Source organism: Lutjanus erythropterus, chromosome 6 (assembly GCF_056507025.1).
Source record: "Lutjanus erythropterus isolate fLutEry1 chromosome 6, fLutEry1.hap2, whole genome shotgun sequence".
Classification (NCBI taxonomy): domain Eukaryota; kingdom Metazoa; phylum Chordata; class Actinopteri; order Lutjaniformes; family Lutjanidae; genus Lutjanus; species Lutjanus erythropterus.
Genome location: NC_139322.1, coordinates 14,028,950 through 14,048,430, shown reverse-complemented (window position 1 = coordinate 14,048,430; position 19,481 = coordinate 14,028,950). Strand labels below are relative to the sequence as shown.

The window sequence follows — 19,481 nt, the reverse complement described above, 5'->3', positions numbered from 1 at the left end:
AGAGACAATTTATAAGCGTCCTCACATGACTTGAAACCTCGCCCACTGATTGAGGCTTTAACGCACCTGGCAATGAGACAACCTCTAATTCAGCAGTGCATGTGCTGAACTTTTCATTTCTGAATCATTTTATCTGCTATTTAACATTTATTTGGACAGAGTGTGTGATGTTGTGCTAACAATTATTTTGACAGTATTTCTCTGACATTTCAAAGAAGTTGCCACAGATAATGCGCGCCTGTGGCGTCAAGAAGCCTGAGCAAAGAGTTTGACATCCAGACTGCTCTCTGTCTGAGAGCGCCGAGGCAGCTGCTGCGGGTCTCTTGGAAAAATAGCAACAACGCAGCCATTTTGAGTCGTCTACGGTAAAGTCAAATGGGCATAAAATGCTTCGATACTCTTAGTGAATTTGCCAGGACATGTTGCACAACACAGACACTCTTTCCGAGAGTCTCCTCGACATAAGAAAGTCCCACCAGGAACAGCTCTGCGAGCGGTATCGTTGTTTTCCAGAGGAACTGCCAGACAGCGCTGACACTCAACACTGCAGCTCCCAACCATTTGTTCCAACCTTTATTTTCCTCGAGGAGCCAATCACGGCGCCCGGCGAGGCCGCGTCACTCAGAGTGCATCCAATCGGCGCATGCGTCTCACGAACGAGCGTAGCTGGGCAAAGATGGCGGCGGGCTCCGATTTGCTGGATGATGTTTTCTTCAACACAGAGGTGGACGAAAAAGTAGTTAGTGATATAGTCGGATCTCTGGAGTCTGAGCTTATAGGATCAGATCGCGCCAACACACCAGCCAGGAGTCAGTCCGCAGCAAAGTACGCCGGTAACTCAGCTGTAGATAGTAATTCAAATGTTCAGGGCAGCAAAATGGGACTTTCACAACAAGAGCTTGCTAAAGCAGGTAAGATAGCTGCCCACTCCGGTTAGCTAACATTAGCTAATTTTGGTCACGTTGTTCAACTGATAGTAGATAACTTGGCTTCACTTGTGTGTGTCCCGAAACTAATGCGAATCGGAGAGTTCTTCGACACCCCCCCTTGTTTTCATGTGTTTCCGCTGCTGTAGGGACAGGAGGTGTCATTAACAGTACGGGGTCCCACGATTCAAGCATGGATGGAGCAGTCGGGACCACAACATCGGCTGCGGGACCGAGCGTGACAGTCGCTCAGAGTCAGTGTAAGCCGGGGACAGCTAGCGGAGTCGTTGCGGTTTTGTCAGATGCAACATCTGGGGTCGGGAAACCTGGAACGGCCGTTGTTCAAACTTTGAATGGAAGTACCGTGGTTATGAACTGTCATATTCCTGACAGCAGCGGCAACAGCTCACAGCCCGGCGCTGTCACGCTTGTCAACAATGGACCCGTGTCTGTGAGCAAAGGCAGCGCGGCAGTTTTGTCTGCACCTGCCAGTACTATTATCAGAACTTCTTCTACTTCTAGTGCTGTGATTTCCTCTCAGCCCTCTGTGAAAACTGTACCCACTGTCACGCTTGTGAGGCCACCTATGCAAACTCCAACTGTCACCTCACAAAGCGGAGGCAACCCGACGACAGTTTTAACATCTGCAGCCGTCAGTGTCACCAGCACGGCTGGCTCTCTTGTCAACAAACTCGACTCCACGAAAACTATTATTCAGACTGGTGGACACGTCGTGGCTTCGACTGTCGCTACAGGGACAACAGCGACCATGAGGAGCCCGACTGTTTTGCAAAACTTGAGGACTTCTGTACCGTCTGCAATCGCCGCCACTCCTCCCGGTGGAATACGAGCTATTGCTCCACAGGTGCTGGCCCCTCGACTCACTCAGCCTCAGCAAAACGCCCCAAACATCCAAAACATCCAGCTCCCTCCAGGTAACTTACTGTAAAGTTAACAGTTAAGTAGCTTCTGGAAGTTTTCTCTTAGTTAGATGTGAAGGAGTGTTTCCTCTTGAGGCTGTGTCAAGCTGCAGTAACTGTCAGAAACTTGTTGCTATCGACCGTGAACGCACCTTTGTTTATCTGTACACGTTTCTTACCTGTCCTTGTGTGAATAGGGCTGGACGATATAAACAACATTTCACATCGACATGTCCACGACTATATAGTTTAGAGCTACAACAATCAATTGAATAATCGACTATTAAATTAATTGCCAACTATTTTGATAATAATCGTTTTGAGTCATTTAAAAAATAAGTGAAAATTCTTTCATTCAACCTTCAAAAATGTGAATATTTTCTGGTTTCTTTACTTCTCTGTGACAGTAAACTGAATATCTCTTGATTTTGAACAAAGCAGAAATTTGAGGATGCTAATTTGGGAAAATCATTTTAAAACCAGAGACATTTTAAAGACCAAACAACTAATTGATTAATCAAGAAAATAATCAACAGATTAATCAACAACGAAAATAATAGTTAGTTGCAGTCCTACCAGATATATCAGTCAATCCATATTATTTGCCTGATATTGGTCTATCACAACCATATTGCTCTATATATATCTAAAGTATATCAGCTGATATGTTGATATCTGAATTTTTACGCCTCTGCAGCCGTGACTAGAGGCATTGTGTTTTTGGGTTGTCTGTATGACCGTCTGTCCATACGTCAGTCCACATGTCCATCCGTCAATCCATGCATCCTACCGTCCCATTCTTGTGAACACCTTCTCAAGAAAGACTTGACAGAATTTCTCCAAACACAAATTTTCACTTGGTCTCAAGAATGAACTGAGGAGATTTTGCTGGTCAAAGTTCAGTGGTCGAGGTTGTAGTAACCGACCGTCCACTTGTTCTCATGAATGAATTGATCTGAATTTGGAGGTTAAAGGTCACTGTGACTAAACAAAACTTGTTTAAAAAAATTACATCACTTTACTGCAATGCAGCCTTTAAAACCTGGAAAAGACAACAATTATACCATATCACGATATAACAATATCCAAAATCTAAAACAATATATCGTCTCTTATCACAATATTGATATAATATGGATATATTGTCCAGCCCTTTGCACAAACAGGTGAGAGATTGTTTCAGACATACTGTAGTGAGACATGAGGACACAGAATTGATTGTCTTTTTAGGCCACAAACAATAGATGAGAGGTGGCCAAATTGCCTAACAGATTAAAAGCCTTGAAGGCAGTCAGCCAATTTATTCCTCCAAATGTTTATCAAACCAGCATTCTGTAGCAATCTATTGATTCTTATTGCTTTGTCTTATCAGAGACAGAAACAAACTGTTCTCATATCAACAGCTATTTACTGTGTATCTCCACCAGGCAATGTGTTTGCAAAGGCTAATTGTTAGACTGTTTGTCTCTGACCTCAGATATCACTTCCTGGTTGCACCGGCAGTTTTTGATTCTACCCCCAGTGACTATTAATGGAATAATTTAAGATTTTCTTTGGCATAGGACAGTATGAGTTAAATCAAATATAGTAATATAAATGCATGAATTATGTCTGGTTGGGAGCCATGTGTTCACAGATATCCCTGAAGCAGAGTAAGGAGTTCTGGCTAAAGTTCACCTACTTCTAAGGTGCAGGTGAAGAAGGGAGACAGGCTCAAGAGGTAAAACTCCAGCAACACTTTTAGAATAAAAAACAACTTTATTCTCAGACCAGCGCATTTTTGCTTGTGGCCTTCATCAAGGTTTGCTGGAGTTTTACTTCTTGAACCCTTTAGAGCTACCCCAGTCAAAGAGCGACTGGACAGACCAAAATAAGCTACAGCCAGGCAGGGTAATTTAACAAGCCACACCATTTAATAAGATGTACCTACCTCCAACAGAGCACAGAACGTTTTTGCTTTTGCTGCTTAAATGTCCAGTGTGTAAAGATTTACAGAGTTTTCAGAGCTTCTCACAGAAAAGTTGATGGGCTCAGTGGCAAGTATTTTTTTTATGGGGGTCGGCAGCCAAGTGTCGTTTTTTTTTTTTTTGACGAGGAACTGGAATAACACTGATTTCACAAAGCCCTACATTAAGTCAGTGCTTAAAACTGACTGAAGATTTGAAAAGGTTGCAAAGTTTGCTTTGTTATAAATGACTAATTTATCCAACACATTTAAAAAATGTTTGTAGTTTTTCAAAGAATCTGACAAAGTATAGTCTTGAAAAGATGTGTTTTCAACAACAAAATATATATCTTTATTGTCTTTTAAACTATCTTTTAAAATGATAAAACACCATATATGTAATTCATTCATTCGGAGTCGCACCACCATGTTTTGAGTTTAGTGGTCACTGTAGGTTTTCCTACAACACTTTAAAGGACAGAGTAAGACAAGGTGTCAGCTATCTGAAAGCCCACTGCTAGATGCCACTAAATCCTACACACTGGTCCTTTAATTCTCCTGTCCAGCCTCTCTGTAACTTTGTACTACTTTGTATTACTGTGTACTGGAGTGCCGTCACTTATCACACAGGCTGTCACCTGTTTGATGAGGAATGGGCAGGTCATGCCATCAGGCTCCTGTGCATAGTAACACACTTGCCCAAAATAAAGTATCAGCTGGGAGAAAAAAAGTTTTATTTTGTTTTTGTACTGTGGTGGATGCTTACAACATCTAATTACATGTTGTGTTGTGGCCTTAAATGTTTTTGATTTATGACAACATGTTTGTCCTCATTTTGGTCTGACCAGTTGCTTACTAGCTTGAACTCTCTGAATATAGACCTCCAAGCTGGTGTGAAATAGATCTATAGAGTAATTCATGGCAGAGACTCCATGCATACATACAGTGTGTTGGTGAGACTGATCAGGACAGAAATGCCCTGACCTTTGATATCTTAACCCACCCCCGACATCTGCGTCTTGCAGGCATGGTCTTGGTTCGCAGTGAGAGCGGGCAGCTGCTGATGATTCACCAGCAGACCCTGGCTCAGATGCAGGCTCAGTCGCAGTCCCAAAGTGCCATGACACCACGACCTGCAGCCCCCACCAGCACTCCACCTGTCCAGATCACCTCTCTACAGGTACCAGGACTACTGGACACATGAGCACAGTGGCACACAGAAAATGTGACTCATTCACGTTCAGTAGTGAGGCACAGATCTAATAAACTGGATCAGTATTTACGTGGATAGTATTTTTAAAATCAACACAAGCTTTAAGAAGAATGCTGGCATATAAAAATCCTCACTTATAGTTAAGAAGCTAGGTGTAAGTCACAGCCTCCTATTACATTCCACACAGAAGGATGATCTCAATCAGTTCAACCTTGTGGGAATCCATTCCCACAATTTTAAACTGACAAAAGGCATCCAAAAATCACTGGATCTTTACATGATATTGGTCGATGAGTTTAGGTGTCAGGATTTGTATAGAGAGAGAAAAATGGAAATGAAAACTAACAAAATGTGTTTTAATGTGACAAATTGTAAAGAGAACCACTCTAGTCAATCAGTAGATTTTATAATGCAGTCTGATTTAATTATATTTAGATTTCACATGCGCACCCTGCTTGCATGGCAAATGACCAGTTAAATTACTAAATGTGTATTAATAAATGGGTTCTGAATCCGGATAAGTTATCCAGATAATAAATGATCTGATGTTGCCTATGCATTTTCACTTGGTATTTTTAATGCATTCTAATTATCCTCATTAAGATCTGATCTCTGTCCTCCAGAGAAAAATCTGCACATTTGTCATTTGAGGTGGTGGCAAATCAGCGCCATTTTTGTCAGTTTTGTGAAATGCTTTCTATGACATATGCTTAATACTTACTCTTGTAAATTTGGAAAATATAAAACACGTAGTTATTCCTTTTTTCATACAAAATATATTGTGCCACTTTTTCCTTATCTGGATTAACATGTCTGGATGCAAATGACATTTGATTTCATTTAGCTTGTGTGCAGTTTTGCATCCAACTTTGAAATAAGTGAGGATCAAAGAAACCGTTAAAATGGAGAATTGTGAGTGAAAAACTAACATCATATGCCCTGCTGTTCTGCAGGCTCCAGGCGCATCACTGCTGGCTCGTCCAGTTACCCCCACCACCATTATTAAACAGGGTTCCACAGTCCAGACCACTGTGACAGCCACCACCACGCTGCAGAGGCCTCCTGTACTGCAGGTAACTCCACCTCACATCCCTTTTGGGCATTTAATTCCATGTGCAGGGTATAAAGTTAACAAGCACTAAATACCATTTAAAGTTATCAAGTCAATCCGTGAGGGTCGTTCACCTCAGAGAAAGATAACTGATCGTAAAGACCCAGTTCCGTTACATTAAATCTGGTTTGTGCTGACACTAAACATGCTGTAACTATTGCACGATCAAGTTAAAGCAAATCCTTGACTCTGTATAAAACAAAGTTTTGATTTGCGGCAAGTCACATTTTAAGAGCAATGAGTTTAGCTTAAAGACATGGGGTCTGAAAATATGTTTTTTTCCCCACCAGCAGCTCTGACAGGTAAATAATTTCTACCTCCCACTCAAAAATTTTACCAGTCATTTCTGAAATCAGTGCACAGCTGATGCCGCATCTGCAGTGACTCAGAGAGACTGCTGACATCAGTTGCATCAACATCATAATTGTCCCCCTTCTCTCTCCTGCCCACATCACTCTAGACATTAAATGCAGCCTCCATGACCTCATCAGAACCTAACTGGTCAAGCTGTTCCACTTTTCCTAAAATCCGTTTTTCACTCAGGACCTTGTTCCTGCATCCACTAACCTCACACATGTAGCCCCACAAATGTTGCTTCACTCTTTGTGTAAAAATAGGAATTATCCAGAAAATAAACAAAATCATTCACAAGAAGTTTGAATCCATGTGTGTGAGGATGCTTGTTATTAGTTGAAATGAATCGTTCTTCACATTTCCACATGTTTATCCACCTGCTGAGAACAGCTCTGTAGTTCTCCTGGAGAAGAGAGGAGCGATTTCCTAGAATGAGAAAGTTAATGTAGGGCTTTTAGTCCTGCCTAAACCAGAGCTAAATGCGTCTCTTTCAGACCAGTTAGGATTGATTTCCTACTCTGAAATGCTAGATAAAAACCTGCCCAGAGCCTGTTTCATAGGTTTTATTGTTATCCTGTTTTGCTTGATAACTGTGCAATGAAAGGATGGGTTTTTGTATCGAGGCCAGCACATTTGTTTTCATTTCTGTGTATTCTCTCTGGGTGGCCTGTTTGTTTGCACACTTTGAAAACCTTGCTGGTTGTGTTAGTCTTTCTGGTGAGCTTGGATTTTCCTCAGGTTGCCGTGGCGTTTCCCATAAAGGTTTATACATTTACAACTAACATGAACAGGTTTTCATTTTCTGTTTTGCTCATCATGTTCCTGTGTTGAAATTTATGATAGAGAATTGTTAAAGGGATAGTATGGATCTTTTAAGAAGTTGGGTTGTATGAGGTGCTCAACAATACAAAACTACAAAAGATGTAAGTCGGCTTGTTCCCAGTTTGGAGAAGCAGCAGAAGTACCAGGGTCAGAAGCTAAGCATTGAACTGCTGTTGACAGGGTCAGCAGAAGAACAAATTTTAATAACCTAAAAAAAAATCAGTATCAGTTTAATTGTACACTGTTTAGATTTTTTTTACTGCATTACCTTGCTGTCAGACAACCTTTTCTAATGCAATGCCGCCATTACATAAACCCAATATTACTTTACCCAAACCAACCGGACTTGATAGGCCGTGCATTACCTCACAGAACATTGGAGTTGCTGGACTACTGCTGCATTGATCTCTTAGCTTGTTTTTGTTGTTGTGTGACTTTGTTGAATCTGAACTAACCTTTTCAAAGATCAAAGACATAACAAACTAAGAGATGAATCCAGCAACTCCCATGCTCTACCAGGTAAAATTGCTGATTTTCCTACATGAGTCTGATTGCTTTTGAGAGAGTAATATTTGGCTTAAACAACTGCTGTTTGCCATCGGACAAGGGTGTCTGACAGCAAGGGGAAGTGGTGAAAATTTTCTAAGTGTAGAGTATGTGTGTGTGTGTGCGTGCGTGCATGCACCTTCTTTAAGTGGGTGAAATGCATTTTGCTGACCCTGTCCACAGCAGTTCATTGCTCAGCTTAGTGCTGACCTCCATCTACTGTAAGTAATACACCGACTTTCAATAAGTTCCTCATCCAAACCCTCTTCAAATAATCTGAACTATGACTTTAAAGTCCCAAGACTTTCATATTGCACACATAGTGTATTAATATCACTTAGTGGTTTGTGACAGAAAACATACAATATCTAACAAGTCTTTCCTGAAAAACTGAAGCTTGCAGGAAAAAAAATGTATTATGTCCTAGTAAAGCTGAATGCAGTGCGCTCTGGGAACAGACATGTCAAAACTGTTATTCTGACCTTGTCATTTTCCTGAGTCTCATCTCATGACTGTGTATTCACTGACTTATATAGAACACCATCATGCTGGGAGGAACTGCCGCCACCCCGGGACAGCCGCTAGGAACGCCCACCACAGTGCAGCCCGGATCTGCAGCCACAGCAGTTACACAGAGGGTAGGGCCCCTTGGCGCCACTGGGACCCCTGTCACTCCAACGGCTGTCACAGCTGTAAGAGAGAACTACTAACCTTGAATGCTTTTGCCTTTGTAATCTCTCAAAGCTAACTAGATACTTACTAATTTTATTAGTATTATTGTGTTCAGTTTCACTTTTCTACTGTAAGCCTGATGTAAATATTTGATAAAACATATCATCTTCTGTGGATGTGCTTGCAGGAGACACTAGAGTACGTGAAAAAGTGTCGAAACTTTCTGTCCACATTGATCAAGTTGGCATCCAGTGGAAAACAGTCCTCTGAGACAACAGCCAACGTCAAGGAGCTGGTCAAGAACCTGCTGGTAAATTTCTCTCCTCTTCTTTTTCTTTTTTCCATCATATCCTTCATTTCTCTCTTAACATTTCTGTGCTAAAACTTGAACTCTGTTTCTCTGTTTGTTGTTCTGATCCATTCTCTGTGTTAATGTGCAACAGGAAGCCAAGATAGAGCCTGAAGATTTCACCAGTAGGTTATACCGGGAACTCAACTCCTCACCGCAGCCATACCTTGTGCCTTTCCTAAAGGTGAGATCAGTGACACACCAGCACATATTCAGATATAATGGGTGATGAAGATTTGATATTTTGATATTTAGGGGGATCTGTTTGTAGAATATGGCAGAAAGTAGGGCTGGGTATTAGCATTGAATTCCTTTAACATATCGACCAAAATATCCCACGCAGTATTGAAACTTCTCCTGTCAAACAATACCTGCATTTGACCCATTTTGTGCCCGCATCTAGAAAAAAAAGGTTTTGCTCTTAGTCAACAATCACAAGTGGTCTTTGACTGCAGCATGTGATTGGTGTTTGGGGCGTAGGTCCTCTTCCACAGAGGCCACCATGTTTCTACAGTAGCTCAGAACAGTCAAACCAAACATCTGCTCTAGAAAAGGCCTTTCGCAAGTTTCACGGCCAACATAGTTTCTCCTTTTTTGGAAGGGGTGAGGTGAGCAGTATTTGTTTTTTTGCATTCTACAACCTCACCACTAGACACCACTAAATCCTACACACTGGTCCTTTAAATTTGTATGGGTTTCCTATAATCCTATTGCAAGCATTGCAGACTTCTGGCCCTCTTAGCCACATAATCTGTTCTTTCTCATGTCAAATCATCATCACTCATCATTATAGTGCAGATTTACTTTTCATAAGATGACCAAATAGTTAAAATTTTGCAAAATCACATGATTTCTCCTCCTTCTGAGTCCACAAGTTCAGTTAGCCAGCACATTTACACAGAGACCAGTATAATTGTGTGTTTTAGTAGTACTTAGAACTATAGTTGCAGAACTAGGACATGTTTAAACAGTTAAGACCAGTGAACTGACCTTTGACAGCAGTGCGGTATGAATGGGTTAGACAACGGGTGTGTTATCCTGCATCAAACACAAGATTTATGCATTTAAGTTGTGTAACACCGGCATGCTCAATCTGTTTCTGAAATGCTTCTGAGGCACCAGTGGGCATGCAGAGGTTTCATAGAGGCATTGTCTGGCCTGAGTGTTGTGTGCAGCATAATGCTGCGGCTTGCCTCTATTCCTCTTTACTTTTTACATTCTTTCAAAGTAAGTGTACAAACATTGGTGCTACTCTGCAGTAATCAGAATATGAATTCTTGAGTTATGTCCAAAAATGTGTTCAGTGAGGTCACTGTGAACCTTGACATTTGACCACCAAAATCTAATCAGTTTATCCTTGAGTTCAAGTGAACATATGTACCAAGTTTGAAGAAATTCCCCCAAGGTGTTGGGATATCAGATTCACAAGACTAGGATGACCTGAAAACATAATGCCTGCGGCCACGGCTGTCGTCAGCGTAGAGACAAAAAAAACTTTAAGGTTTTTCAAAAATTGTGGATTATAGAGGTCCGTCAGCATACAGTCATGAATGTGCACAAAAGAATTAGACTGATCAATCCAGTAGTATTTCAGATTAGCTGCAGACAAGCTGCAGGTCTGTTGATCACCCAGGCATGCACACAAACACTCATGCAAGCGATTGCATAATCCTTTCCAGGCTTACCCCTGGTGGAGATAATTTTCTTGTCATTTATTTATTTTTTACCTGTTGAATGCTTCTTGATCATTCCATAAATTTCCCAGTATTGTGTTGCCCTGTCTCAACTTTTTTGAAACACATTGCAACTATCTTTTTTACTTTTTGATAATCACATCATTAAATCTGTTTAATCATAATCAGAATAAATATAAAGACATATTCATTAGTGCCTTGGTTGATTGGTCTGCAGTGGGAAATACTGTTAGTCATAATTACAAATAGCTCTTGCAGTGTTTTCTCAGTGGGATGTTGACTAGCTGGAAATTTAAAAATGTGAAAACAAGGCAAAAACTAAAAAGTCTTCAGAAACTTCCCATTAGATGTACCTAATAACCAAATCCATCCTGTGCAAGAAGTGATTTTTATCAAACTGAACATATGATCACTCTTTCTGTCCGCTATCTGCCTTCAGAGAAGCCTCCCAGCACTGCGTCAGATGACTCCAGACTCAGAGGCCTTCATCCAGCAGAGCCTGCTCCCTCAGTCCAGCACTCCAGCAGCAGCAGCAGCAACAGCAACAGCAGCATCCACGGCCCTCACTGCTGTGGTGCTGCGACCTCCGCTCTCCACTGCAGCCACGACAGCTACCAGCAGTGCCGCGACCAAAACCACAGTCATCAGCCTCACTCAGGCTCCTCACAATAAACCTGGACTGGTAATTTTGCTGCTAGTGGGAATTATAACCTCTATATTAACTCGTTGGCATGCACATAAAAGGTGAAGTTTTGCCTGTAGGAGTTTATTCTTCTATTCTTGTCTGCGCTTTTATTCTCCTACTTTGTCTGTGAATGTGCGCAGATTGTGCCCCAGCAACAGGGGACAATGACGAGGCCGCAGGTGACGCTGGCTCAGTCTCCCATGGTAACACTCAGAGGACAGTCTCATAGTCGCATCATTGTGGGCCAGCCGCAGGTGGTCAAACAGCTGCAGACAGGTGTGTTTTCAACTGTCACTCACACGTCTTTTTATTTCTTCAACATGGAGAACCGAAAATGCAGTTACCCGTCAGTCAGTAGGCATGTTAAATCACGACTAATGCTCTGAATGTTGTCATTTTCTTTATTTGACACATAGAATATCTAATGGGCATCTGTTCACAGACTCATGCTGAACAAATGGATCGAATAAGGTCCTAGAAAAACACAGTAATACATTATTTCCCTCTGAGTCTGTATTTTGTCTTGCACTCATTTACAGTGTACAGTATGAAATTGCTGCCACCTTGTGGATACTGACTGTAAATGCTTTATACTATGCAAATTTGATTCTAAAACAATTAGAAATTAGATTCACATCAAAGTGCAACAATAACAACAATATACAATTGATTCCAATCAGTTAGCAGCAAAAATCTGAAATGGTCTCTTTGTGTTTAATTCCAGCAGTGAAACAGACATTGGCTCCAGGGGTCAAAGGAATACAAGTAGTCAGTCAAGCTCCTCTTGCTGCTGCTGCTGCTGCTCAGAAGAACAAGCTAAAGGAAGCAGGAGGGGGAACCTTCAGGTCTGTGACACATCCACATATACATATATCATCAGTGTCTTTTAAACACTAGTCTTGAGATAGTCGGCATTCCAAGTTTTTAAGGTCCTTATTAATATTTTACATTCTGAAAAGCCTCTGAGAGTTTTGATATTTGATGCTGTCAGCTGTTTGCAAAGACATGTAAACCTACTTTTTTTTTATTTAAACATCAATTTCAAAAGTTATTTGCGTGTATTTTAGAGCTGAAAGAATTAGATGTTTAATCATTTAGTTGAACAACAGAAAATTAATCAACTTTTTGGTCACTATTTTCTGGAGGCCTTGGCGATAAAATGATAGCAAAAAATATATTTTCATTAGTGATTAATTTGTTGATCATCTTGATGAATTTATTGAAATTGTTTGGTCCCTAAAATGTCCAAAGCCCAAGATGATGTCCTCAAATGTCTTGTTTTGTCCAATTAATTGATTAATTAATCCTGTCACAATCTTGTCACTTGAAAAATAAGTCCATGTGTGGTTAGTCCTATATTTAGAGTCTTTTCTTGAACGATAATTTTCATCATTGATTAATCTGTCAATCACATTCTCCATTAATTGATTAGTTATTTGGTCTATAAAATGTGAAAAATGTCGTACAGTTTCCCAAAGCCCAAGATGACATTGTCTAACATCTTTTTTTGTCCACAATCTAAAGATACTGAGTTGACTGTCAGAGAGGAGTATAGAAACCAGAAAATAATCACATTTAAGAAGCTGAAATCAGATAATTTCGACTTTTTTTTTATTGAAAAATGACAATTTATAATCAAAATAGTTGCTGATTAATTTAATCTACAATTAATAATTGAGCAGCTCTAATATAATTGTATGTAATGAAGAAATGAAATAATCATTTTGAGCATATAAATATGTAGGTCTTGGTGCTGGAAAAGCTTGAAAATTCACCTTGAAAATAGTGCTTGAATCTTGAGAAAAGGTGGAGAAACCCTGATAGTAGCAAAATACAAACTGCCAAACACAAATACCTCCACATAATAGATGATTCTGTTATGTTTTGGTGCACTTTGCTCCTGAAATTTTCATGATGTGGAAAAATTTTCTGGTAATAGAGGTTATAGGATCTTATGACAAAGTCGCTGTGGTGACGGTTTAGGACCATTGTAGTGGAGAAGTCTCTCTTTGGGAGATATTTACCACCCCTGTGTTATTTAATGATAAATCAGTTAACACATTTGCTAATTAATGCAGTAATTATCTTAATTAATGACCCTAATAAGCATAAGTGGTCGTGCGTAATATATCATGGTAGTTACACCTCACCTGACACAATGTCAACAAAAACATTTATCTGCATTTACAAAGATAGAGTACAGCTTTAATGTCACCTTGAGGCGATGTGGCTTACAGACAGCAGCAGACAGGATTTATTACAGGGCTATTGTATTGGATTGCATTAGACCATACAAGTGTAACTAATAGACCAGTTTATGATGTGAAACAAATTTACGAGCATAAAATAGTAATACGATTGAGAGGCCCATGCATTTCTGTTCTGCCTTCTGCATCAGGCAGCATGTATGATGAGTTGTCTCACAAAATGTTTTTTTTTTAAATTGTTTGAAAACATCTGTATTGTGTGTTCGGATAGATTGGGAAGTAGAGTAATAATGCTGTGACTGTCTAAAAGATGCATCCTTTCAATTCCTCCCCTTACCAGATGATTGTTGTGGACATTTTGTTCTTTACAAACTGAAAATTGGGGAAGAAGAGACTTAAACATGCATTGTGACAAATATGTTGCACTTTAAAGACACTCTGAGCACACATTTTAGGTGATTCTAGCATCTTCCAAGTAATTCTTAAAGCATATGTTTTAGTCTTGACATAGTCTGTTGCTTTCTTTGCATTCATCTTAAAGGGATAATTTGGATTTTTTGAAGTGGGGTTGTGTGAGGTTCTTATCCATAGTCAGTGTATTATGTACAGTAGATGCTGCACCTACAGCTGACACACCCCCCATTTGGAGAGGCAGACAGGAGTACTGGTGTAGGAAGCTACCTTTTAGCCACCTAAAAAAATGAATCAGTTTCAGTGTGCGCTATATTTAGAATATTTTCATCACTTGACCTTGCCGCCAGAGAGCTGTATCAACACAAAACTGAAGCAGTTGTATCAATCTCTCCAAAGGTCACCAGGCTCCTTTGACAAAAGTAGTCTTGCCTCGCAGAACACAGGAGTTGCTGGTCTACGGCTGCTGTGATTGGTTAGTTCTTTGGTGTCGTGTGACCTTTGTGTTTTAAAAGCTTAGATTGGATTCACTAAAGTCGCACGATAACACAAACAAACTAACCAGTTAAGGCAGTGTAGAATCAGCAACTCTTGTGTTCTGCAAGGTAAAACGGGGGCATGGGGGTGTGCCAACTGGCATCTACTTGAGGTAATACACTAATTATGGATAAGTGCCTCATGTAACCCACTTCAAAAACCCTGAACTGTCCCATTAATGTCCCTGGTCTGCCACAGTGTCTTTTTGCACATAATGTTTTATAAGTGCAGTAGTGCACTCAGACTCAGTAATTACGGTTCATGATGAAATATCTTTGTATTTACATTTTTCTAGCTGTTTGGGAATTTTTTCCAGCTATAAAAGACAACTGCATCTAAATGAAACAATCAAGATTATGTTGTATAAACGCACAAAAGAGATCTCACTTTATTCCCTTTCTATTTCATCCAGGGATGATGATGATATCAATGATGTGGCCTCCATGGCAGGAGTCAACTTGTCGGAGGAGAGTGCCCGTATCTTAGCAACCAACTCTGAGCTTGTTGGCACGGTGACTCGTTCCTGTAAGGACGAAACCTTCCTCTCCACCTCTTTACTCACCCGGAGAGCTCTGGAGATCGGTGAGACACATGAGCTCGAGAGAAAATGTGCAGCACGCTGACACTGTCTCACTCACTGTCTAAATCTTTATCCTCACTCCTCCTGCTGCGACAGGGAAGAAGTTTGGTGTCAGTGAGTTGGGTGCGGATGTAATCAACTACATCTCCCACGCCACACAGCAGCGACTGCAAAACCTGCTGGAAAAAGTGACACAAGTGGCACAGCAGAAGAACATAACCCTCAAGGTGATTATATGTACAGTATTTTGAAAGCTGGCGATACCCGTTGCCATTTCCTCTGTTTTAGTTCCTCCTGTTGCACCTTTCTGTCCTTCCTGTCAATGTCTTGCTTCATTCGTCTTTCAGGAAGACGAGCGGTATGAGCAGGTTGGCGATGTGCGAGCACAGCTGAAATTCTTTGAGCAGCTGGATCAGATGGAGAAGCAAAGGAAGGAAGAGCAGGAGAGAGAGATTCTCTTGAAGGCTGCCAAGGTAACAACGTATAAACAAGAACTCATTTTATCATTGACAGGAACAAACCCACACACTGTCTCAGTTGTTCAGACAAGTGAGTTATCTTGGGTCAGCGTCATTAGTATACATTTCCTCTGCTGTCATGACTGAGTGAATGAATGAATAAAACCCTTGAATAAATTGAATATGTCCATCCTGAAATATTAAAATGTCCTCTATCACAGTCTCGGTCACGGCAAGAGGACCCTGAGCAGCTCAGACTGAAACAGAAGGCCAAAGAGGTAAGTATACTGTATGTTACATAAGTGACTGTGTGTAGGACAGCAATTACTGATCATTTTCATCATTGATTAAACAACGTATAAAATAAGAAAGCTGTATTGCTGATCAGTGTCGCTACATAGAAAAAATGTAAGAAATAGGAGTTAATGACACTTCATTTTAACTTCATTCTAAAATCAGATGTTTTATGGTAGGGACATATTTTTTTACAGTAAAAAATTTGTTTACACCATCACCTATTTCTTATTTACTTTGATCTACAGACACAATCAGCACGTCATTTACGCAGCAACATCATTTACTAACCTGTGATGAAATTTTTGCCTCTGACACACGTCCCTGACTGGCTGCATTTAGAGTGCTTGTTGTCACTCAAAGGGGGCGTGGTCGTGGGACATGTCGTATGGCTGCTCTCATCCATTGCGTCTTCTAACCAACACTCCAAAATCCAAAGAGTCTTCATTAAGATGCTGTGAACCAACGACTGTTTGACAGTTTTGCTTGAAAAATAACTGAAATGCTTAACTGATAATCAAAATAGTTGGAAGTTAATTTTCTTTCGATCGACTTAATTGATTTGTCGTTGCAGCACCGCCTATCTGATTGTTTTCTCCGAGGTGATGTATGATGAGTCGGTCTGTGAGACTAATCTGTGTATTGCTGCTTGTATTCCAGATGCAGCAGCAGGAGCTGGCTCAGATCAGACAGAGGGAAGCCAACCTAACAGCGCTGGCAGCCATCGGCCCGAGGAAAAAACGGAAAATGGACTCTCCTGTCAGGGGTGCCAGTGCAGAGGTGAGGAATACGGAACCATTTGGCATAGAACTGCTGTGCTTATTTTGAATGATTTCAAATTTGCAAGTGAAAGGCCTGTAAGAGACGTACTGTGTTTTCTCTCCAGGGCTCAGGGTCGGGCCCCTCCCAGCCTGGAGGCTCCAGTGCAGCAGGCTCCAGACAGTTTATGCGACAGCGCATCACCAGAGTCAACCTCAGGGACCTGCTCTTCTGCCTGGAGAATGAAAGAGGGACCAGTCACTCACAGCTCCTCTATAAAGGCTTCCTCAAATAGCACCTGCATTAAAATGTCTAGTTCCACTCAGTGGCATTCAGGAAGCAGAGCTGACCGTCAGCTCAGAGCTCAGACCCTTTCTGCTGGTACTTTCTTTGATCACCCACCGCTGAATGATGAGACGTCGGAAGAGAAGAGACCGTGGGGAGAGGAATCATCTGGAACACTGAAAGGACGTCAGCTTTTAAAAGCCTCTTCAAGCACAGGCCTTTTTGTATTTCCAGCGGAGAGGTGGAGCAAATATTGGAACTTGGCCCTGATTTCAGCGTGCCTCTCAGCTCGGTTTGCTCTTCAGAGACCAGTTGCACCCAACCACACTTCACTCATGCACTGCCTCATGCTGCACACAAGAGAAATGTCTTTACCTAAACCGAACACTTCAGATCTGAAAACCTCTTCAGGGTCATTTCATTGATGTCTGTGTTGTAGCAGCGAATCTCTGTGAAGTGGTTTCATTTTACATTAATGTGCAACATTCAGGTGCAGCAGCCTGACTTTACAAAACTGCAGTATTGCTAATTTTCTTGACCATGTTAACATGTACACTCTGTTTATTTAAGTTTTTAACAGAGATTTAAATCTATCACACATTTATACTATATTTTAGCACCGTTTTAATGCCTGTGGATTGTTTTACAGAGACTAATCTTGACTAGTCTTGTCATCTGCTGAGTTGCCTTCTTACCAAATTAAGCCATATGGATTAGAATGTGTTGATCAGATTCATTTTTAAAAATGAAATCCGTTCTCTCCAGGTTTGGAGGATGTGTGCTTTTATTGTTTTGTTGTGTGATTTATTTCTTTGTCTTTGCTTGATTGGAAACAAAAATGATTATTTAAATGTCATGTGTTGGTATTTGAAGTCTGGTCACTATGTATGAGCAAAATTCCACTTTTTATTCAGATTCTAGCACATTTAATCATATGCATCCTTAGTGATCATGTCTGAAGGACACCACTTTGATTTTTTTTTTCCACCAGTCTAAAATTAACTTTAAGAACTGAATTTTCTGTTACAAAGACGTCCTAAAAGTCCTAATCCTGGCTCGGTGTTTCTTTAGTAATGTCACAAAGAACAGTTTGGCTAAAATATCTTTGAGCAGGATGTTTGATATAATGGGTTAAGCACTAAAATGTCGCTTTTTGTAGCATTTAAAAAAGAATGGACAGAGGTGGCTGCCTGATGTTACTTAGGAAATAGAAACTAGTATGGTATAATTAGGAGACAAGTGGTTGTCAAAGAGAAAAGTTGGCACTTTTTATGTTGATGTCCAGTCAGTGTTCATGGGAAATGTAGTCAGTTGAGCTGACAAATTCGTCAGTGCATGCTGTGTGGTCTGATGCTGGTCAGTTTGGTCAGTTTCCTTGGGTCAGTAGAGCACACATGAAGGAATTTATTGCTTATTGAGTACATTTACTATCAACAGTGATTGGACATCCACATGAAAAGTGCCAAATTTTCCCTTTGATAATCTAAAGTGTCCATGATCACATGTGCTATAATGAGAATTTTTAAAAAGTGGAGTTTGAATGACAGAATCCCAACCATGTTATTGATTGCAGTCATTTAAGTGAATCAAACCATTTTTTTTAATGAGTTGTATGTCCACATTTTTATATTTATGAATGATGGAGGTCATGTTGAGTAAACATGGGCGTGAGATGCAGAGCAAGGACAGCACTTTGACAGATCAGTTTTCTAAAACTAGTCGATCAGATGAACATACCCACTTTATAACTTTTTATATTTTTAGTGCACATACTAATTTTGATCTTTATACCTTTTGTCATTTTATGAAAGAATGTTTATTGGCAAATTTTATTACTGTACATACATAGGTTTGCTATTTGTAGATTTATCAGTTGACAACTTCTAATTGGGCAAGTTTGTCTTATTTTTCATATATGTAGAGATAGATATGAGAAGTAAGACAAATAATGCTTTCTTGCCAATATCTTGTACATTTTGCACAGCCACTTGTTTATATGTAAATATCTGAATTTAAAAAAAAGTTTTTAATTGCTATTTTACAATGGATTGAAGGAGAATGATCTCTATTAAAACAAAAAATCATCAAATATCTTGACTGTTGTAATTATTGTGGTATGTCTGGTCATTGCAGCATCATCTCCACCATCTCTGTCTCTACTCAGGCATTGTCCAGTTTTTTCTGACCAGTCAGCAATATTTTTCAACAGCAAATAAGTAGAATTAAGTTAGAAAGTTAAAGTGGAGTGTTTACAAGGGCCGAAATAGAGATAAAACAATAACTGATCTAGATTTGATGCAAAATTGTTTTATCTACTGTTTTTAATGACTCAATCACGCGAGCAGCTCAGTCATAAAGCATATTAAAATAGGATATTAAATACATTCTGGTATTTCTGAAGATGTTTGGAAAAAATACTGAACAGTACCATGTTTTATTACTGATTTGATTAATTGCCGAGGTTGATCTGAAGAACTGAGCTGAATCACTAATAGCGACTTGTCACACTGTAATTGACAGTATTATTTAGCAAAAACACTTTCAAAATATACAAAGAAGCAAAAACATGCTGGAGATATCTGCTACTGTTGCTGGTTAACGCTTTCTTTAAGTGCTGTGTTTTGATTTAAAGTTTAACCGATCCAATTTGATGTTACGACTCTGTCTCACTATCTGACAGCTCAAAGATAAATCTTCATCTGTCTGCATCAGT

At 40.1% G+C, this 19,481-nt stretch overlaps 1 protein-coding gene across 2 annotated transcripts; it reads left to right on the top strand.

Annotated features, from left to right (window-relative positions):
* Nucleotides 1–141: 141 nt before the first annotated feature.
* On the top strand, nucleotides 142–18,857 carry LOC146324997 (transcription initiation factor TFIID subunit 4-like). 2 transcript variants are annotated; one of them, XM_084720705.1, is made up of 16 exons: nucleotides 142–911; nucleotides 1,076–1,861; nucleotides 4,817–4,971; nucleotides 5,958–6,077; nucleotides 8,374–8,529; nucleotides 8,697–8,819; nucleotides 8,953–9,042; nucleotides 10,992–11,234; nucleotides 11,378–11,513; nucleotides 11,965–12,082; nucleotides 14,805–14,974; nucleotides 15,069–15,199; nucleotides 15,320–15,445; nucleotides 15,652–15,708; nucleotides 16,385–16,504; nucleotides 16,611–18,857. In XM_084720705.1, the coding sequence occupies exons 1-16, from the start codon at nucleotides 644–646 to the stop codon at nucleotides 16,776–16,778; spliced, it is 2,967 nt and encodes a 988-aa protein (XP_084576831.1). In that variant the 5' UTR covers nucleotides 142–643; the 3' UTR covers nucleotides 16,779–18,857. The 2 variants fall into 2 exon arrangements, with proteins under 2 accessions (XP_084576831.1, XP_084576829.1); XM_084720703.1 differs by having other exon boundaries at nucleotides 143–911; nucleotides 11,962–12,082.
* Nucleotides 18,858–19,481: the final 624 nt, after the last annotated feature.

Coding starts and splice junctions, on each gene's coding strand:
- LOC146324997 (XM_084720703.1), top strand. CDS start 644: ATGCGTCTCACGAACGAGCGTAGCTGGGCAAAGATGGCGGCGGGCTCC. Junction 11,235..11,377: donor CTCACAATAAACCTGGACTG/GTAATTTTGCTG, acceptor GAATGTGCGCAG/ATTGTGCCCCAGCAACAGGG. Junction 15,446..15,651: donor TTCTCTTGAAGGCTGCCAAG/GTAACAACGTAT, acceptor CCTCTATCACAG/TCTCGGTCACGGCAAGAGGA.